This window comes from Labeo rohita, chromosome 7 (assembly GCF_022985175.1).
Source record: "Labeo rohita strain BAU-BD-2019 chromosome 7, IGBB_LRoh.1.0, whole genome shotgun sequence".
Classification (NCBI taxonomy): domain Eukaryota; kingdom Metazoa; phylum Chordata; class Actinopteri; order Cypriniformes; family Cyprinidae; genus Labeo; species Labeo rohita.
In genome coordinates, this window is record NC_066875.1 from 25,819,885 (window position 1) to 25,841,373 (window position 21,489).

Consider the following 21,489-nt stretch of genomic DNA (forward strand, 5'->3'; position numbering starts at 1 on the left):
TTTATACTCTAAACTATACGAGGGTGCTTTCACATTAACCAATCATAATACATATTTTTCATACGTTTCCTTTTATGGTGTGTGACAAATAAACAAGCCCGTCTTCCTGTCTTGCACTTTTGACACATGGTATCAACATGAGCATTAAGACAGACACAGAAGAATCTAGAAATGAATAAGAAGATAATAAAGTCTTGCATGTCATGATGTCTTGTGACCTCTCGGCTGGTGCTTCGTATTTCACAGGAAACAGAATGTATTTAGCTCCACCATTATATTCCTTAACATATTTGGGTCTAACATGAAGTTAATGGTTAAGATGAAAACTAAAGAGACATAAAGGGACTAAATTTCCCATAGCATTTTTAGGACAGTGGAACAGTATGCAAAAAAAAAAAAAGGACAAAAGATTCATTGAAGAGCATTGTGGGCGTGTTTAAGAAAGCGTGAGTGGCTCGAGCTCTTCAGTTTTCAGACTGGTTTGGATGTGTCTTTGGTTGGATTTCTTCTTCACATTGGGGTAAGACTACAGAAGAGTAACTGAGAGATTATGGCATTATTGATAATGAAACTATTAATAACTTTTAAGCATTAAACAGAGACACTATGTTTTTTTCCAAAGTTATGGTAGACAATTATGATTAAATGTGTGACATTTGATTTAAAGTGGCCTATTAGGTTTCTGTTTTTTTGGGGTATCTCTCCCAAAAGCTCAAACTTATTTAAAAAAAAAAAAGTACATTTTTCTTTTTCCATAAATGTCTCATTATGGCAAGCGTTATGCCATAAATATGTTTTTTTCATGTGTATAGTATATATGTGATTCAAGATGAGATGCCATAGGATGTTGATAAATGGCTGCTATGTTCAGAACTGTAGAATGCTGTAGTTCGAAAGACAAATAATACAACAGAATAGATTTGTGAAAGTCAAAAGCTTAAAGATTAAAATAGAAAATAACAAGTGAACAGCAATAAAAGTTGTGATGGTAGTTGCAATAATAATAATAGTAGCTATGATACAGACCAGATCACTGGACAAAACACCGTTTCTCTCACGATTGTTAGTAATCTTTAAAAAACAATGGTCATCATGTAGTTCCAAATTTTTATGACTTTCTGCAGAACAGACAAACACTAATGGTAGCCGAACAGTTTTGGTGATTGTTGACTCACCAAATACTAAACACCATTATGTTCCAGAAAGAAAGTCACACAGGTTTGGAATAAAAAGATTTTGAAAAAGCAATGACACTCTAGTAAAAAGTAATAGATGTAAAATGCATTTATTTCATTTTAAGTATAGTTCAAGTCTGTTAACATATTTACTGACATATCGCTCGAGAATTACTGATACAAAAAATTGTAGTACTCCTTGTGCACAATGCACATTTCTTAATATTAATCCTAAAATATGTTTTAATGTCACTGTTGATGAGGATTATATGATCTTTAAATAATATCAGTCTTTAAATCTTTAAATGCTAAATATTTAAAGTGTAAATAAAGTATACTTGCAACAGTTCCATTTTAACACAATCAAATATTCTTAAGGATATCTTTAGTTGGACTTCTTGCATACAGTTGAAGTGCATTAAGTACAAAATTTAGCAGGCTTTAAATATAGCCGTTTAGTATACTAAAAGTACAACTGCAGGCTATTTTTGTCAAGTACATATGTAAATATATTTGTAGTGTACTTAGCATGAAATAAATGTATTTTAAATACATTTTAGTATATTTATGTTTCACTAAGGCATGCATGGTGTGTATGCATTAACCTGTAACAAGTCTAAACAGTTTATAATTGACATTTAGGATGAATTTGTTTTTTAAATCTAAATTTAGAATGAACATATCATGCAGTCACATTCAGACGAATCCAAATTGTACATTTGTCGGATTCCTCTCCCTCTCTTCTCTGTCAGAATCAGACTGGTAAACTGAAGGCATTATGAAAGCCTCTGTTGGAGTGTGTGTGGTGTTCGTTCTGGCTCTAGTGGGGATTGGTATGTATTGCCACTGATCCTGTTTTCACCATGTATTACTTTACATTTTGCATTACTATTCTTGCAAAAAACAAAGTATCTTTGTGTCTTTCAAGGCTCTGCCATTAAATGTTACTCTTGTAAGGACTACTCAGGCACATGCTCTAAAATTCGAAACTGCTACTACGATGATGCCTGCGTGTCCGTCTACGAGAGAGGTACCAGCTCACTCACTCTTAGAAAATAGTGTCTTTCTGTATTCTAACAAACCTTTTCCATGACTCTTTGACTTTGCATGACATATCTCTCTACTATCCTAGGCGGTGACACGTACAGGCAGTGTATAAAGTACTCCGAATGTGATTACAGTACACTTGCCGAGAAGTTTCCCAAAATTTCCAGCTTCAAGTTCTCCTGCTGTACCTCTGACCTGTGTAACACAGCACCTGTGTCAGTGTCCAGCCGCTCTGTGGTGGGAATACTGCTCTCACTAGCACTCTTCTGGTGGGGTGTTCTCTAAAACGTCACCAACACAGGCGCTTCTGCATCGTTCCTCATAAAGCTGGTAGTGGTATCGTGCAGTGAGAATGCAGAGATCTTCTATATCTTGAGTTAAGTGGTCAAAGAAGCATTCACAGCTTAAATCTCAGCTGTATGTTAAAACAGTGTGTGCTCACTGCTAAAGCTTGTAAGCTAAAGCTTGTATTTTTTTAGTTTTGCACTTAATAGTGAAAGGGAAACCATCTGATTATAATTTATTGTATTTAGTGTTGCTTTGTGTACGTGTACTCTTTTGCGGCTAATCCTGTTACCCAGAAAAGTGGTACAACTGAGTGAGTGGGTTGTGAGGGTGCTGACATTTTCAAAGGGTTAATGTCATATCATTGTAATTTCCAAAAAAACCCTTTATGCCTGCTTTTCCTCTGCCTTGTTTACGAATGTCTCTTTTAAAACTTTAAATCTCTTGAAAAACATTGCGTGCAATATGTAGACATATAGTCTTTTCAGTGTACTGATTTGCTTCTTGTTACCACTATAGCCAGCGAAACTTACTGAACCTTTTTGTGACCAATAAAAGGAACATGCAGTTTTATGCAAAATGAGAGTTTGACAGTTCTGTTAAATATTTACAGTGATTCCTCACACATCATTGCCTCTAATTAACCTGCAGTGCTATAAAGAACAAAAAACTATATCAGTAATCTTTTTATAGTAGTTTATTAGCAACTTACTATACTGGAGTTGGTTTAAAATTTTAGGTATGACTGTATGTAATTTATGTTGTATGTATGTGTTAACCACATTACTTAACCTTTAGAAAAACCCACTGGAAAAAGACTCAGACATATAAGCTCCTTAACAGCCATGACTAGCAAGTATCACTGCAACACCCCATGATTTTTGTTTCAAGGCAAAAAAAAAAATCTGCAAGTTAATTCATATATTTAATAGTTCACTGTCCAAATAACATGTTTTTGGCCATGTTCTATATTGGTTTAGAAGTGACAAACGATTCCTTATTCATGGGAAAAAAAGATACATTTTCTTTTCCAAAGTCATTAGGATATTAAGCTAAGATCATGTTTTATGAAGATATTGTTCAAGTCATTGCTATCCATTGCGAAGAACTTCATTTGGACAATTTGGATTCCAGATTTCTCAGCCATACATCCAAACATCAATGGAAAGCTTATTTATTCAGCTTTCATATGATGTATAAATCTCAATTTTAAAAAAAACTGACCCTTATGAGTGGTTTTGTGGTCCAGGGTCACATATTTCAATTAAAACTAAAATTAAAAACATAAAATAATCTACAGATGCAGTTCTGCATGTGAATTTGAAGAAGAAAAGAGATACTGTCTGTTAAGCTGGTATTGCATTCTGATGGCTGTTTTGAGCTTGTTAGGATGCGTCACCCCTATTAGGGCAGCCTTATTAACCCTCAAGCATCCTTCGGGATAAATTTGGGCAAAATCTTTTTCTTTTTTTTTAAAAATAGTTTCCTTAATCTGACCGGTACAAGACTTAGCTACTTTTCCTAAGTTGGACACCTGAACAAACACACACACACACAAATTGACTTGATTCAACAAAGTTAAGTGGTTGGAAAAAAAAAAAAAAAACCTCCTTAATTTGTCCTTTGTGGACAAAAATGTGCATTTATCCAATAAAAATCAATAAATTCAACACAATGCAGATCATACATAAACATAAATGAAAGGGTGAGCCTACAACATTCTCAATGTGGTAAACACTCGCACACACAAACACTTCAAAGTCAGATCAAAGTCCTACTGCAAGATTTGTTTATGATTCCAAACAAAAAATGTCTGGAACATGCTACTTGGTAGGTTTATTGTTTATTCTTGGCACCATTTGGCTACTTTTTTTACTTTGTCTTTTCCTTATAGCATGGTCAGATTTATCATTAAGCATATTTTGGCATCTTAGTATAGTCTCACCCAACACAATTTTTTTTTTTAAATTCTACAATTTTAACTTTAACTAATAAAATCTAAAACTAAAGAGGTTAGGTTCGTTACAACAATGGCTTATAGATTTCAGCCTATATGCAGCCATTGAGCACTACAGCCATAGTGGCATAGTTGATATTTTGGATATTTTTATATTTTTGTACCATCATATGTTACCAGATGTCACCAAAGTCACTAAAATTTTAGGTTTTGGCTGTCTAAACTTAGTGGAATTTTTTTTTTCACTGAAGTATAAGAAATATTAAATATAACATAAAAACAAGCATATTTTACATAAAAATATGGTACTTTTAGAGGTAAATAAAAGGATAAATTGATCGTTTTTATTTTATCAAAGACAGTGATATGACAGTTATTTAAAAATAAAATTGGAATCACACCCGAGGCCTTCGTGCCGAAAAAACTGAGATAAACAAGGGCTGCTATAAGAAGGATGCTTGAGGGTTAAAGCAGAGACCAATTTTGCTTCCTCGCTAAAGCTAAGCAGGCCAGAGCCTGGTCAATACACTGGTAGACCCTTTGTGAAAAATTAGTTTGCTGCTGGAGGTAGTTTTAGCCAGCAGGGGGTGCTCATTTCCTGACATATACTGTATGAGTCCAAAAGTCCTAGTATAAGTACTGTAAAAACGAGCGACATTTTGATGAAGCGTTAAACCGACCCATGTAAAAAAAAAAGAGCGTTCTTCAGATGAGGCATTAAACTGGCCTCCTGACTTTCTGTGGTCATTAATTTTCCCCCTTAATTATGAATTTGACCTCATTTATTAAATATGAATAGTACGTTGGGTATTGTTTGTGTATCTTGAGTATGATTATTATCTACAACTTCTTGTCACGTTAACTTTCAGACATTTTTAATTTCTTAAAGGGGTAGTTCACCCAAAAATGAAAATTCTGTTGTTGAGAAACACTTTCTATGATAAAAGTACGACTGTTATTATAATTTCTGATCTTAATCAGATCATATTTCATAATAGAATTTCTTTTTTTATTTTAGATTTGTTTGCTTTAGAGAGGAAGAGGGATGAACTAAATTAATTACTTAAAAAATTATCTTTAAGATCTTTATGGTGGACGTACATTGATCTTTCTGGCAATGATAAAGATGATGTATGAGCGCATATTTAATAGATGTCAACTTTACATATTTAAGCAATACAATATAACGAGCAATAATCGTGCTGCGTACATCATCATGGCCATACAGTAGGTCTGTGCAGATATTCAGTACTCTGATGATGCTTTTATATTTCAGAAAACGAGTTAATACACATTTTACATTTTCAGACACAATTTGTTAGTTTGTATTTTCTCTTCCAAAAATAAATAAATAAATAAATAAAATAAAATGGTAAATAATAGTACCAAAAAAGCAACTCAAGTAAATCATCAAGTGTAAGAAATGCACGGAATGGAATATATATCAGTGGAATAGACAATTTTCCCTCTTCGCTCTGGAATTAATTCCAGTTTTTTTATGAATCCATTCCGGATTTTCTCATTCTACATCTCTACACTGGCGAGAGAGAATCGCAGCTCTTTTTAAAAGGGAACACCTGTTGGCATTTTTTTTTAATTTATAGAAGAGATGAGAAAATCTAAACATCCAAAAAGTTTTAAAACATTTTCAGAGATTGATTCAAAAACTTTCATCTATATAGTAATGGAGCGGTATTTTCACTGTTCCCTGACCTGCCTTATTAGTGACAGCCAGGTAAGGATCATATTTGCCTTAAACTTTGCTGTTTGTAAGTTAAACCACCGTAAAAACATCTCATCCAGCACAACTTAGCCCTTCATTATGCTTAAATCTGGTAACTTGGCGTTGTGCAACGTATAAACTGACCCTGGAGGACATTTTTTTTTGTGTGTGTGTTTATAATATAATAGCAAGAGAAAGAATGCTGTTTTCCCGAATATCAGTGTTTGCTTGCTTTGTACATGATTAAATTGCACAGTTTGAAGGAATCGGTTAAATGATTCACTTGTTAAGACATGTCGCCAACTACAGGCGGTTTAACTTTCTAAATAAATAAATAAATTCCCTCCATTTTCATATTTCTATGTTTGGAAAAATCAATTTAAAACATTAATTTCATAACATTATTTATGCAGTTGTAAATGCAGTGTAAATTGATTTTGTTGATAAAAGTTTTATTTGACATACACGTAGCTACATGTATTAATGGTCATATTTGGTGTTTTAATAAGAATACAAATGATCACCAAGTATTTTAATTCATGCTTGAGTCACAACACAACTCATTTAGAGCGCAAAATACATGCCAAAATTAGACCATTCTTACCTGTAAATGACTTAAATCGGCACTGATTAATAACAAATTATTGATTCGCCAAAAGACAGCATGAAATGGTGATTTCCTAAACAAATATATTTTATTCCGCTTGTAGCCAGCTCTAGTCAGTTTGTTGTTTATTGCATTCCAGTGTTTCTCACTTCTTGCAGCCAACGCTTGTTACTATTTCAAAAATGGTACTTTTTTCTTTACTCGGAGTAACTGCTTTACTCCAGAGAGAAAAGAAAAAAAGTCACCAACGCCCACTCAGGTCAAGAAGAAAATGCAGACCAAAGCGATGTACCTCCGCCTGTGAGTAGTCCTGATGGTAAATCATATGTCTGTTATCAAAATATGTCATTTTTGCAGTTACATTCATCCACTTGTCAGCATAATCAAAACACAATCACCACAAAAGTAGAGAGAAATAAAAGAGTTGTGACAAGTTCATGTTTTCAAAATTCATTACCTCACAAAATATTTTTACGTGTGAATGGTAATTACATTACATGAATGTTTAAATCGACATCTAATTTAACAGTTGAAAATATCTAGTAACTTAATATTTAGTAAGCTGCATGGTAAGAGCAATGTTTGTATGACCTAATTAACATTCACTCAGTAAAACTTAATTTAGGTGCTATCAAAGTACATTTTTAAACAATTACCCTATTTAAAACAGTGCTTTTGGTGCAAGCATAAAAAAAACATGACAGAGCAAACACATCCATGCATGCGCACAAAAAATAGAAAGCAATGTCGCCAAAAACTGCTAACTTAGTTGCAGTAATATGAGTATCCGTTGATATGTTTGTTAAAATTTAATATTTAAGAAATATTATTTGAATAAAACAGTTGTGGTTCATATTATTCCTCCCCTTTGTTCAAAAAGTCAATGGAGAGCTATCAATGGAGGAGCCTGTCAGTGGTCTCCTTGAAGTCAATAATGACTGGAGTGAAGACCCAACACTGGAGGGACCGATCACCAGTTGCTCTCCAGTCGATGATGACTGGAGCGATGAAGTCCATCAAGATATAGTTGGTGATCTGTCTGAATGGAGTGCCGACATCCTCCATGCTCTTAACAGTGTTTTGGGCAAATTTAATTCTGTCCAAATTTCAGTAGCACATGACTCTAGCAATGACGGCCCCCAAGCTACATTCTGTGCCACATCTGACTTTAGCGACATGTCCGACTCTAGAGATGACATCCCCCAAAGTACAGTCTGTGACATGTCCAACTCTAGCGACACGTCCAGCTGTAGCAATGACATCCCAGAAGCTACCGTCTGTGCTATGTCCGACTGTAGTGATGGCATCCCTTCAGCCTTTTTGTGTGCCGTGTCCTACTGTAGCGATGACGTCCGTCCACCTTCACACTGTGAAATGTCCTACAGTAGTAGTGATGACTTCCTTGAAGCTACAGTCTGTGCCATGTCCAGCTATAGTGATGACGTCATTCCATCGTCATGCTGTGACATGTCCTACTGTAGTAGTGTTGACATCCTCGAAGCTCCAACCTGTCAAACAGAGGACACTGTGGCACCACAGCTGAGTCAGCTGGAGGATGAAACAACAGTCATTGGTGAGTTTAGTACCATAACCTGAACATAATCCAAACACACTCACATTTTAATAATTTCATTTAATTTGAAAATATGCGAAATCTGCTCTCAAATTAACTGTAAACCTTACGCAAATCAATTTTTGTTTTGCTGTTCAGGTGGCGCTGAAATTCATGTCCAACAGGAACAAGAAATTCTTCCTCATTGTAAGAATTCCTCAGTGCTTTCAATTTCAGACATATATTAACATTCATCACAGACTACAAATGATTTTTTATAGACTATCTGCCATTGTTAACAGTTTGTCCAGGAATTGTTTAAGTCCTATACCCCATGTTCTTCTAGGATGGTTATTCCAAACCTCTCCCGCTGGAGGTCACTCTGTTGATTCTGGCAAGCCAAGACCCCGCGGTTCCTGAAATCGTTGAGCTGCTGGACTGGAATGTGGAGCCTGACCACTACGTGTTGGTCCTGGAGCGTCCCATGTCCTTTGAGGAACTGAATTGGTTCGTCCTGCGGCAAATAACGAGCATTGAAGAGGACGTGGCCCAGGTCATCATGCAGCAGGCAGTATTTGCAGCTCAGACGTGCTGCCGACGTGGAGTATTGTACCGGGATATTAAGATGGAGAACCTCCTGATTAACCCTGACACCCTCGAAGTCAAGTTGATTGACTTTGGGTGCGGTGACTTCCTCACTCACGCAAGCTACACGTCTTTTGCTGGTAAGTATGATCCCTCAAAGCTGTAAATTGGGTCATTAAATGGCAATAAATAAGATGGATATCTAGTTAAAATGCTGATAAAATGGAAATAAAATATCATTCAGAGAGTACTGCCCTCCCGAGTATCTTGCGACCGGCGATTACTACGGGGGAAACCCGTGACAGTCTGGTCACTCGGGATCCTGTCGTTTGCACTGGTGTGTGGAGATTTTCCAAAGATACAAGACCTGAAAAAGATCAACAATAACACCTGGGCCAAAGATGGCTTGTCAGAAGGTGAGATCTTTATCTCAACAGAAGACAATGGTAAATCGTGGCTGAATCGTGCAAACTAGAATGTAAATGTAAATTTGAGGTAATAATCAGACATCTCTCTCTTCTTCCTGCACAGAATGCTGCAATATGATTTGCTGCTGTCTGCAGATCGATCCAAAGCAGCGGAGTGAACTGGAGAAACTTAGTCTCCACAACTGGATTAAGGTATTAATTACATTTTGAAAATTTTTGGTATTAGCTTTGTTACATGCTGCAAGTGTCATATAGTCACAGGACAAATATCATCTCTTTGTGTTTATACCTTCCGATATATTTCAGCATATGTTCTTAAAATGTCAGTTTTCTTCCACTTTAAATATTTTGTCTCTCTTGTTTTTATATGTTGTTTGCATAATGTATTTGAACAGTATTTGATTTCTGTTTTTGTTTCAGATTGCAGACAAGAAGAAATGAGGAATAGCATGATCATCAGCTTTCACGAAGAAGAAATTCTAGAATTTATGTTAACTTTTCAGTTTAATTTGTAATACTGATTGATTGATTGTTTATTTATTTATGTATGTATGTATGTATGTATGTATGTATTATTTTGGGAAAATGTGTTCTCAGACTTTTGGACTGTATTGTGTCTTACTCAGTTAAATTGCAGGATTTTAGTTTATCATTTTAATTCTTATAATTTGTACACTGTTTTTGCTGGTACTTTCATTGTACACTTTCCCAGAGTCCTGTATATGTATGTATAATAAAGATGTCTAAAAAAATAAAAAATGGTCAATGATATTTAGGAGTCAGCATAAGGAATCTCCTGCACAGTAAGTGCTTATACTCATTATATAGCTTTGTGTGCATCCACATCATCTGTGCATACCAATATACAGTATTTGCTGTGTGTAGCACATGATGAATAATATGCTTATATTTTGTTTGTACAAAGTTCAAAGATCACAAAAACAAGCAGACATGGACAACAGGGCATTCTTGGAAAACTGATAATGAGTTTCTGATGCTCATTTGGCAGCAGCAGTTTCTAAAATATTGTATCAGCAGTTTATATCAATGGGAAGGATAGATGGAGGTGTAATACTAACATTGTCCACCATATAGGATAGGAAATCATTTTGGGTCTCGAAGATTAAAACCTGTGTAAATAGTTCAATAGATTTTTCAAAGTTTCAAACATTCACTGATGCTCCAGAAGGAAACACAATGCATTAAGAGGTGGGGGTTATTTGTTTAGGAAATGCATTAACGCTATTTCAACAAAATAAGAAAAATGTGGTCATCTTTATTCTGTTCAAAAGTTTTCACCCCCTGGCTCTTAATGCATCGTGTTTCAAAAGCTCACAAATCTGGACTACAAATAAAGCAGGTACTGAACATTTCAGCTAGGAAAAGAAAACATACAATTCAATTAATCCAATAGCAGGGTATGTTGTCACAATGGAACATGCTATTTCGACTAAATTTAGAAATGAAAAGATTTATAAAACATAGCAAAAATGTAAAATGTAACAAGAACATCATACCATCATTTTTGTAGTCAGTCTATCAGTAAACAGTACTCACACCTCTCATCCATTCACCTTGTACCACTTAATGATTATACTTCTCCAATTTTTACATGGCTCTAAAATGCATAATTTTCATATGGTCTGTCTATTAATTTCTGGTTAGTGATATTGAACACTAATGCTAGAGGTGGTACATAGTTCTGCTTCTGTACAATGACAGACGATTTATAGTTTGACCTAGTGCGTTTGGAACAGAGTGTGTTTAACTCATGTCATATATATGACCTCATGACCTTTTTATAGACCCTCACTATTTGTACAGCTGAGATCAATTACGAACAAGAGAGAAAAATCTATGAATGTCTCTCTAGCACTGAGGGTCTAGTGTTAAGTGTATATTCTACATATGCTATGCAGTAACCAGGGGCGTCACAGAAGAAAATCTAAGGGTGGGCCTCCTGCTGACTCCTTGGCTGATTGGTCTAGACTAGTTCAAATGGAGATGCAAACAGGAAATTTCCTCTGATTCTACTACTGCTAATAAAAGTCTCTGTGAGCAACATCTCATCTCCTGGCTATTGTTATCTGCACATATTCATTATTATTAGTTTGAGAAACCACAAGTTGCATTTCTAAATATTTGCAGTGTTGCATCATAAATAGCTGTCCCGTTGACCCTGTCAAGATTTTCTTCAAGACAAAAGACTTTCCCTTTTTCATTCTTATTGAGATTGTCAACATGCAAAAACACACTAAGCCCACAATAGGGAATCCCTGAGTTTCGGAAGTGTTTGAACAACACAAGACTCAGACTGCTCAAACTGTTCAAACAAGACCTCAGACATGCAGCCGAGTTCAAATAGAACCGACTTAATGAATTTATTTTCTTCTTTATTTTTGCCCATAGTAATTTTGGAAGAAGCAGTCTTCCAAATAAGACTTAACAGAAAATAAGTATATTAGTATAACAAGTTCCTCAATGCATTCTTTGAACTTAGCAGCATGAAACTGATGAGAAATTGTTACTTTAGAGCTTCAGAAATTTAGATGGTGATTATATCAAATAAATTCTCAGTTCTAGGATTTTTTAAGTAAACATGTTTCAATCTCTTCAGACATGTGCTGAGATAGAAATGTATGCAAAACTCTCACTTTCCTTGGTAAAATAAATCACCTTCCAGTGTGATTCAGTCTGTACAACACTGGGCCACACATAGTGTCTCTGATTTCCCAATCTCCCAGTGTTTTAGGTAACTCATTATTTGTAAGAATGCATACTATATTTGCTAATAAAACCTTGTGTATGTAGTGGTAGTGTTGGCCAGAGGTATGTTGTTTGCTACGGTGAAACACATTGTCCTGTGTATAAAGCTTCTTTCAAGCCTGAGGTTTTCTGAGTTTACTCAGTCTGTTTAAGAGCAGGGGGACTATTTGGATATCTCACAAAACTGCTGTGGGGTGGTCCTGTGAGAGAGGAGGAGGCCAGAACAGAAAAGGCAATGGGCACAAAGAGGAGAGGGTCTTTAAAGAGCAGACACTTCCCCAGTAGGTGAGACACGGGAAGAAACATTTAATTCTGGGAGAGGAAAGAAGCTGAGGGAGATCAAGAGAGAACCATGGATACAGAGTAACTTAAGCCCTTTTTTTAAAAAGATAATCTAAAAACTGAGAGAGACTAATCACACAGAAGAGGTCTGAAGACCCAACTGGGCACATTTATTAACAGAAGCAGAGGCAAACTCTTAAGAAAAACAGGTATGAGATGATTTGGTTCATGTTCAATATCTATCTGAGGTGTTATAGAGAAGCATTGCTTTTGTGGGATAGATTTTATTACAGTTTTTGCTTGAATATGTAGTATGTACATCAGATTAGTACACAAAAGAGAGAATGGGGAGAGGGATGAGATGAGATTTCTTTTATGTATGTATTTATTTATTTTAATATTTAATTGGTTATATCCAAGTGTAACTCTGCCTGGCAAAAAAAAAAAAATAAATAAAAAAATACTGTTTGTATTTAAATAAGCAAATACTGGAGTAATTGGATCATTAATGCATTGATTACACTTCTGGCATGTTTTATACTCAGAGCTAGACAAGATGAGTATTCGAGGTTAAAAAGTATATAAATTGTAATTTAAAAAAAAAAAAAAAAAAAAAAAAAAACACCAATCGTTTCACTAGATAAGACCCTTCTTCCTCAGCTGGGATCGGTTAGGGCCCTTTGTAGCTGCATTTAAACTGAATTTGGAAATTCAAAGTCACGGACACCAGAGAAATCCACTATATGGACTTGAAATTTTTGACATTTTTTCCTCAAAAAAACAATTTCTTTACGACTGAAGAAAGAAAGACACGAACATCTTGGATGACAAGGCGTGAATAAATTATCCATAAAATTTTGTTCTGAAAGTGAACTTTTCCTTTAAGTAAAGATCATGTTCCATGAAGATATTTTGTTAATTTCCTACCGTAAATATATCAAAACTTCATTTTTGATTAGTAATATGCATTGCTAAGAACTTCATTTGAACAACTTTTCTCAATATTTTAATTTTTGCACCCTCAGATTCCAGATAGTTGTATCTCGGCCAAATATTGTCCTATCCTAACAAACCCTACATCAGTGGAAAGCTTATTTATTCAGCTTTATTTATTGATGACATATGAATCTCAATTTAAAAACAACTGACCCTTATGATTGGTTTTGTGGTTCAAGGTCACATAAGAGAAGTTCTCTCTCATCTGTATTCAATGCACAGCTTCCAATAATCTTTTTTTCTTTTGTGTGTAAGTGATATCCCACAGAAATAGAAGAGGATTAAGGAGGAAGGAAGTGCCACTCACTTTTTCAACTAATTCCTGGGAAACATCTAAATATAACAAACAAGATTCCAGTGGAAAGACAAGTGCTTCCATCATCAGTTTATAAAGAAACATTTCGTCTTCCAAACCATTCTTACCCTCTCAAGCCCTTAAAAAAACACTTGCTCTAAGTGCAAGTGTGTGGCTCTCAGATGTCCGGGTCTCTGCCCTTGCCTTCACCCTCTCCCTTTCCCTCATGTGACTACAGAGAATGGTCTGCAACCTGGGTGCTGATTCCGAGCGTGTACCTCTTGGTGTTCGTCGTGGGTTCCCTGGGTAACGGCTTAGTGCTATGGGTGTACCTGGACCGCCGAACGAGAGGCCGTGGAAGGATTGGAAGCGGTTCCAAATCTTCCCAGACCTCCGATTCATCTCCATGTCCCTCCCCTACATCGTCACGTACAGTAACAGAGTCTTTAATAGCCAGTCTAGCATTGGCTGACCTGGCCTTCGTCATGACCCTGCCGTTGTGGGCGGCGTACACGGCGCTGGGCTACCACTGGCCCTTCGGACACCTTCTGTGTCAGGTGAGCAGCTACATTGTGGCACTGAACATGTACGCGAGCGTGTTTTCTCTGACTGGGCTCAGCGTAGAACGTTACTGTGTAATCACACGAAAACATACCAACGGCTCAAAGCAGAAGCGGTCGACCACACGCGCCAAGTGGATTGTGGGTAGCGTTTGGTTGGCGGCTGGAATCTTGGCACTTCCTGCTCTGCTTCTGCGGACTGTTAGGGAGGTGGATTTGGAAGCGGGAGATGATGGCTACTTGCAGGACGGACATGCATTCTCCTGCTTGTGTGACATGGACTACTCCAGTTTGATCTCAAGTGAGCTGGACCCAGCAGCTGCGGAGCAGGCAGAGCTGATGTGGTCAGCAGCTTTGGGGTTAAAGTCAACTCTGCTTGGCTTCCTGTTACCTCTTGTAGTGCTCCTGCTCTGCTATGGCTGGCTGGGGCGGCTTCTTTCCCGACACTTCAGCCTAGGCCCACGCCCTGATCACACGCGCCAACGCAGGCTCCTCCGTATCATCATCACCCTAGTGCTGGCCTTCTTCCTCTGCTGGCTTCCCTTCCACACCAACAAGACACTCTCTGCTATGGTTGAACTGGGCATACTTCCCTTTTCTTGCAGTTTTGACCAGTGGTTGGTGGCGGCCCATCCGTACTCTATCTGTCTGGGCTACGTGAACAGCTGTTTAAACCCTCTGCTGTACGCTTGCTGTGATCCAGCTTTCCGGAAGCACTGCAGAGGTCTGCTTGTGTGCGTATGGGTCAAATGCAGAGGTCAGAAGGGAGGAGAGGGGATTGACCACCACAAAAACTCGGCAATACCATCAGGGACACACGAAGTGACAGTTAGTAAAGAAGAGCAATGATGAGAGATTCATTTGGCAGACTCTGTGACAGAGCTGAACTGTTTCTATGAAAAATTCTTGAAGAGGACTGTGAGAATCAGATTATTCTGCAAGATGTAGCATGAACTTCACCCCCTCAAGAAAACAAGATGCCAGCATAGTGTGGGAACTGATAAACAGACAGGATCCAGTGAAGGTTTTCTCATGACATTGTGGCTGAAGATTAAAGAGGAGCTTACAAGTTTTAGATAAACAGCAGCTCAAATTTCCAGCATTATGATGCAATTCAAACTGTTTGCACAGTTGGCATGTTGCTGAATTATGAACAGTTTAAGTATAAAATTAGCCCTTATGGACAATCTTTTTTTATATATATATATGCAACAAAATTTTGTGAGCCTGTTTAGCAAGGACCTTAAGGATCATCAGGCATGTATTTTTATATTTGAACCTGAATATTTCTAAAATAAAATTACTGTCTCTCCAAGGATCTCTACCAGCCCAACACAGCAGCATTGACGAAACCAACAGTATGAATTTGGGTTGGGACTAACTGTATGAGCAATGACAAATTAGGAAGAGTTTGAACTGTCACTTTTGTAATTACTTTGACACTTGCAGTGCAGAAATTACAATTCAAAAAAAAAAAAAGGGGCTTGATTACAAAACTTAGATTATCCACGACTATGTTTCCATCTCTATTAATAAACCAGAAGACACTAGAAATACGGAGAATCAGCACTTGACACCTTCATTTAAAAAAAAAAAAAAAGCACTAACAAATAATGGAAAAAAGGGTTGTTTTAATGAACTGAAAGACAAACATAGAAGTTAACTGAAAAATATTCCATATTAGTGAGGCAGTCCAGTCTGATTTCGGTTGATCGGTCTCCATCAGAACAGTACTGGATCCCAGTAGCGCAGGTGTACCTGATCCCGCTGTTGGACCACTTACACACTCACATACACACGCACACGCACACACATACAGTCCTCCACTGGGTTAAGCATAGTACTGCAGATTGGCTTTCTTCTTTGCCTGCACCTCTAGAATGCCCTCCATATAGTCCTCATGGTTAAGTTCAGTGGCCCCACGGCGCAGAGCAATCATGCCCTAAAACACAAAACAGAACAATACACATTTAGGTAACATGCAATGACAACATTCAGGGGCTTGACTTGAGTAAGGTTGACTAAGGTTGCAAAAATCATACTTACAGCTTCAACACAAACGGCTTTACACTGAGCTCCATTGAAGTCATCAGTACAGCGTGCCAATTCTTCATAGTTCACATCAGGACTACAGCACACAAAGAAGTGAAAGGGAAATAAAATAAAACGAAATAAATGGTGGGAGAGAACAATGCTAATTTTTGTGCTAGATAATTATAATTCTAACTTAACAAAACCCCTATAAAACATTAAATAAGCTCTGAAAGCTCTTGTTTTTAGGTTTAACTTCATATCTTGTCCACAATACCACATCAGTGGATGTGTAAAAACACAAAATTACCATTTAAAAGCAAATGCCCAGTCTAACTGTAAAATATGCATTTACAGTGGCTTGGCTTTTTTTTTTTTTTTTTACATTATGTTGCTGCCTTGTTAAACTCCTTTAAAATGCTTTTCTCCACATCAATCTACACTCTATACACCAAAATGGCAAAGAAAAAAAAAAAAAAAAAAAAAAAAAAAACAAGTTTTTAACATCTTTCCAAATTTACTAAAAATAAAAAACTTAAATGATTCCATTGCATAAGTACCATTGCAATTCATACCCTTATGTGGGACAGCTGAAATGTAGCTCAGGAGCATTCATATTGCTTGTATACATTACTACACTTGAAGTGACTTTAACCTGTGGCAAATTAAACTGAATGGGTATGATTTACATCTTAATAAAAGCTCTAACAGCTGAAAATGCATAGAGCAAAAACCAAGCCCTGAGGTCAAAAAACAAAACAAAAACTCAGAGCTCAGAGACAGGATTGCCTCAAGCCACACATCTGGGGAAAAGTTCAGAAAAAATTCTGCTGCATTGAAGGCTTACAGAAGCATGTAGTCTCCATTACCCTTAATGGAAGCAGTTTGGGAAAAAAAAAAAAAAATAAAAAAAAAAAAAAAAAAAAAACTCTTCCTACAGCTGGCCTCCTGGCCAAACTATCTGGGCTTTATGGTGGTGTGGCAAGACTCTCTCCTCTCCTCAGTGAAAATACACTTGGAATTTGCACAAAGAAAAAAAAAAAAAAATCCTCAGACTGTGAGAAACAAGATTCTGTGGTCTGATGAACCTCAATTACAAGCACTGTGTTTGAGGGAAAGCAGGCACTGCTCATCACCTGCAGAGCACCAAAAAAAAGTGTGCTAGGAGCAGCCTAATGCTATGGGGCTGTTTTTGCAAATCTTGTTGCAGCACACCCAAAAGACTAGAGTCTGTAAAGGTGCTTCAGCTAAGTACTGAGTTAAGAGTATGAATACTTATGCAGGGTACTTATTTCAGTTTGTTTATTTGTAATACATTTATGAAGTTGTGACAACTCTGTTTTTGCTTTGTCATTACGGTGCATAGACGTGGAAAAAAAGAAGGGGTATGAATACTTAGGCACTGTACTCATAACACCTAAGACCAACTAAGAGACAAAAGAACAAATGTTCCATACCACACGTTCATCTTGCGTGAGTGGATCTGCATAATGCGAGCACGAGCCTCCTCGTTGGGCATGGGGAACTCGATCTTACGATCCAGACGGCCTGAACGCAGCAGAGCTGGGTCAAGGATATCCACCCTGTTAGTGGCAGCAATCACCTAGGGGGACACAAAAAAAGGCACAAGTTAAGGCTGACCGGTCCACAATTATGACAGAGAGGCATATGGGCTCAAGTGCGTACCTTCACTTGCATGTTGGGCTGGAAGCCATCTAACTGATTGAGCAGCTCCAGCATGGTCCTCTGCACCTCTCTGTCTCCGGCCTTCTCACTGTCAAAACGCTTGGTGCCGATGGCATCCAGCTCATCAATGAAGATGATGGAGGGAGCTTTCTCTTTGGCGAGAGCAAATGCGTCACGGACCAGTTTGGCACCATCACCAATAAACATCTGCACCAGCTGAGGGCCAGCCAACTTCAAAAATGTTGCCTGAGAAAGAACAGTAAAATAATAAATTAGCGTTATTTGTACCCCATAGGGGCAGACTATGAATTGAAGATCATTTTAATTACTCATAATCAGGGATATTTTAGAGTTTAATCAATGTCCCCCAAGAAATTTACAAAGCTACTTTTTTTCAACACCAGTTTTTTTTTTTTTTTTTTTTCTTTTTTCGCTTAGAGACACTGTACCTTGGTTTGGGCTGCACAGGCTCTGGCCAACAGGGTCTTTCCTGTGCCTGGTGGTCCGTACATCAGAACTCCCTTTGGTGGCTGGATCCCCAGATTCTCAAACTTCTCTTTGTGGTTCATGGGCAGAACAATTGCCTCCACCAGCTGCAAAAAGCAAAGCAGTGAGCTCAGAAATAATTCAACTAACATTCTGTCTACAATACCATCATTGTGAGCTACTTCAATACCTCTTGAATCTGTTTGTCAAGGCCACCAATGTCACTGTACTGCTCTGTTGGCCTCTCATCCACTTCCATTGCCTTAACTCTAGAGTCATACTCAGTGGGCAGAGTCTCCAAAATCAGGTAAGAGTCTTTATTCACACCCTGTAAACAGGAGCAGAAGCAAATTCAACACATTTCAATGCGTTTTAAACAACATTATTTAAGGTCATGAATATCCCTGAACTAATCCGACAAGGGAAATAAATTCTCACTTACAACGAGATCACCAGGTTTCAGTTTCTCAGCATCCACCAAACCAATCACAGGCAGGAAATAGGTCTGCAATTATAGGACTATGTCATACTCTATAGAACCATTAAGATAAAGTTACTAAAACTGATTCAAACATGAAACAGCATTTAAAAAACACACAAAGGAATATGGAAATTCATGAAGCTGTTCAAATAACATAATTGACTCACCTGTCGCGTAGAGGTTTTGATGACAGCACACTTGCCCTTTCTTTGCGAGTCCAGATCAATATTGGCTCCATCCTCCTCTTGGTCATTAGGATCTACATCTAGCAGCTTCCATTCAAACACACAACACATGCAAACTTTAAATCCCATGTGCATACAGACCAAAAAAAGCTCCTTATGTCCCATTCTGACACATCAAATTAGACATCTAGAAGAAACGGGACATATTTTACCTCTATGACGTTAGAGACAAGGTAGGGCAAAGTCTTGTTCACTTTGATTTTCTCTGTGTTTTCCTTGATCTTGTCTTTCATGGCTTGCAGCTCATGAGTGACACGAAGAACCTCACTCTTCATGATCTGAAATCATACACATTGTAATGAGGTAAACAACTGTATGCAGACACTGAAAACAATCACTTGCACACAATGTGAATCACAGTATGAAGGCTACCTTGATCTCACTGTCCAAAAGACGAGTCCTCTGAACAATCTCTTCAGTGGACATCTTAAGGACTTCTTCGCCGATGCCATCCTATAAAATACAACGGATGAGTCATGTTTAAATATAGGTTGTCTGTTTTAAAGTCTTCTAGCCTCTAACCACATAAACGCCAGATATTCTATACTTATAATGAATAGTAACTCTCAAACAACATCTCCTGATCCAACTTAATGTGAGCAGCAGGAAACCTCAGTTACCATGATCACCATTAGCTCACTCTGCTAACGCTATCCTAGCAAGCTACAGTCACACGTTTACTAAACATGTATTGCGATCTTTTCGTAATTTTAGACCGAATTAAAATCTGGAGTTGTTCTGTCATTATCTACCACGTTGAACAATCGCATGGGTGAATGCACAAAGGTATAAAGAATGAATGAAGCAAAGTGAAATTCACTGTGTCATGCTATGCTCCTCCATCAGAAAGCCATCAGACCCAGTCAGTGCTCAAACATCCTGTAAACACGTCACTCCTAATATATATTTCTGCACATATTTACAGTATTAACTAGTTTCGGAAATTATACAGAACCCCTCAAAAATCATAAAACAGACCTCCACTTCATCCCAAACTGATCTGTCATTCAGCGACGACATCTTGAAAGTGTTGTTTCTGCTCTTTTTCTTTTTCTTGTAGTTTTTTGGCGGTTGGCAAACCTGCTCATGGGGCATTACCGCCACCAATTGGACAGGAGTGTAGAGTGCCAAAAGGAAGTGAAAAAAACTAACAAACAAACCCTCCAGTTACTTAACAGCACGTTCATATTATATTTAAATCATTTATTTGAATAAAGCACCATATATTTTGCTATATGAGGTTATGTTTTCTCCTTCATATGCGATACAGAATAGTGTGTATGTTGTACAGTTGTTGTACATAGTCCTGTTTCATGTTTATGTTTACCTTTTCTGAATAATTAAAAAAAATAATAAAATGAAAACTCCAGTCATATAAATATTCGACACATTTTACACCACATGTTGAGGTCACATGATTTACAGAGCACTTTATCTCCCAGAAGTGATGCTCCAGAAAGAAACACAATGCATTAAGAGTCAGGGGGTGAAAACATTTTAAATTTGAAGATCAGGGTAAATTTAACTTATTTTGTCTTCTGGGAAATGTAAGCATCTTCTGTAGCTTCTGAAGGGTAGTACTAAATGAAAAGATATTATATTTAGGCAAAATAAGAAAGATGTACACAAGAGTTTCAAAAGTTTTCACCCCCCCTTAATGCATTGTGTTTCTTTCTGAAGCATCAGTGAGCGTTTGGACCTTCTGTACTAGTTCCATATGAGTCCCTCAGTTGTCCTCAGTGTGAAAAGATGGATCTCAATATCATACAGTCATTGCTAGAAAAGGTTCAAATACACACAAATGCTGAAAAACCTAAGAATTTGTGGGACCTGAAGGATTTTTCTGAAGAACAGCAGGCAGTTTAAGCATTCAGGGCAAACAAGGGACTCAAACAACTATCACTAAACAAAAAAACAAAAACAAACAAACAAAAAACAGCTGGGGAACATTCAAGTAACAAAAGCATTAAGAATCAAGCATATGTTAACTTTTGAAGTAAACTATTATTTTCTCTTGTGGACCATATGTAAACGTCTTTTATGTGAAATATCTTATTCAGGTCAATAGTAAATAAAAAAAAAAATAACATGGATTTTGTACGAGCCCTCTTATTTTGGTAAAATAATTATTATTTTGCAGATTCTGAAAGGTGTATTTAAACTTTTGACCTCAATCGTAAATGCTTTGTAAGTTATTTGCAGTTGTGGTCAAACTGTGTTTTCCAGACAATGACAGTAAAATCGAAAGTGAAGTACAATGTTACAGCTAGTTCCTGAAATGATTCTGGAGCACCTGTCTGTT

The 21,489-nt window shown here is 37.1% G+C and overlaps 3 protein-coding genes across 5 annotated transcripts; 2 read left to right on the forward strand and 1 right to left on the reverse strand.

The window, feature by feature from the left end:
* Window positions 1-386: 386 nt before the first annotated feature.
* On the forward strand, window positions 387-3,087 carry cd59 (CD59 molecule (CD59 blood group)). Its single transcript, XM_051116054.1, has 4 exons — window positions 387-520; window positions 1,928-2,008; window positions 2,104-2,205; window positions 2,308-3,087. The coding sequence occupies exons 2-4, from the start codon at window positions 1,954-1,956 to the stop codon at window positions 2,505-2,507; spliced, it is 357 nt and encodes a 118-aa protein (XP_050972011.1). The 5' UTR covers window positions 387-520; window positions 1,928-1,953; the 3' UTR covers window positions 2,508-3,087.
* A 5,241-nt stretch (window positions 3,088-8,328) lies between these two features.
* aplnr2 (apelin receptor 2) lies at window positions 8,329-15,811 on the forward strand. Of its 3 annotated transcripts, XR_007828142.1 has the most exons (6): window positions 8,329-8,367; window positions 8,506-8,553; window positions 8,693-9,071; window positions 9,176-9,347; window positions 9,463-9,551; window positions 9,780-10,092. XR_007828142.1 is itself a non-coding variant. In XM_051115872.1 (2 exons), exon 2 carries the CDS (start codon window positions 13,881-13,883, stop codon window positions 15,105-15,107), a length of 1,227 nt encoding a protein of 408 aa, XP_050971829.1. In that variant the 5' UTR covers window positions 9,060-9,071; window positions 13,659-13,880; the 3' UTR covers window positions 15,108-15,811. The 3 variants fall into 3 exon arrangements, 1 of the variants encoding a protein (XP_050971829.1); XR_007828141.1 differs by having other exon boundaries at window positions 9,176-9,551; XM_051115872.1 differs by lacking the exons at window positions 8,329-8,367; window positions 8,506-8,553; window positions 9,176-9,347; window positions 9,463-9,551; window positions 9,780-10,092 and adding an exon at window positions 13,659-15,811 and having other exon boundaries at window positions 9,060-9,071.
* Window positions 15,812-15,869: 58 nt separating this feature from the next.
* On the reverse strand, window positions 15,870-20,299 carry psmc3 (proteasome 26S subunit, ATPase 3). The gene is made up of 11 exons (XM_051115871.1): window positions 20,166-20,299; window positions 19,560-19,640; window positions 19,340-19,465; window positions 19,110-19,214; window positions 18,904-18,966; window positions 18,652-18,789; window positions 18,425-18,568; window positions 17,976-18,221; window positions 17,747-17,892; window positions 16,305-16,386; window positions 15,870-16,200 (listed from the first exon to the last, which is right to left on the reverse strand). The coding sequence occupies exons 1-11, from the start codon at window positions 20,280-20,282 to the stop codon at window positions 16,090-16,092; spliced, it is 1,359 nt and encodes a 452-aa protein (XP_050971828.1). The 5' UTR covers window positions 20,283-20,299; the 3' UTR covers window positions 15,870-16,089.
* Between the last annotated feature and the right edge of the window lie 1,190 nt (window positions 20,300-21,489).

Bases quoted from the DNA above. Each gene is read 5' to 3' on its own strand.
- cd59 (XM_051116054.1), top strand. From the start codon at position 1,954: ATGAAAGCCTCTGTTGGAGTGTGTGTGGTGTTCGTTCTGGCTCTAGTG. The intron at 2,009-2,103 runs GTATGTATTGCC...GTGTCTTTCAAG, and splicing joins TCTGGCTCTAGTGGGGATTG to GCTCTGCCATTAAATGTTAC. The intron at 2,206-2,307 runs GTACCAGCTCAC...CTACTATCCTAG, and splicing joins CGTGTCCGTCTACGAGAGAG to GCGGTGACACGTACAGGCAG.
- psmc3 (XM_051115871.1), bottom strand. From the start codon at position 20,282: ATGCCCCATGAGCAGGTTTGCCAACCGCCAAAAAACTACAAGAAAAAG. The intron at 17,893-17,975 runs GTACGCACTTGA...GTGTCCCCCTAG, and splicing joins AGCCCAACATGCAAGTGAAG to GTGATTGCTGCCACTAACAG. The intron at 16,387-17,746 runs GTATGGAACATT...TGTGTGCTGTAG, and splicing joins TCACGCAAGATGAACGTGTG to TCCTGATGTGAACTATGAAG.
- aplnr2 (XM_051115872.1), top strand. From the start codon at position 13,881: ATGTCCGGGTCTCTGCCCTTGCCTTCACCCTCTCCCTTTCCCTCATGT.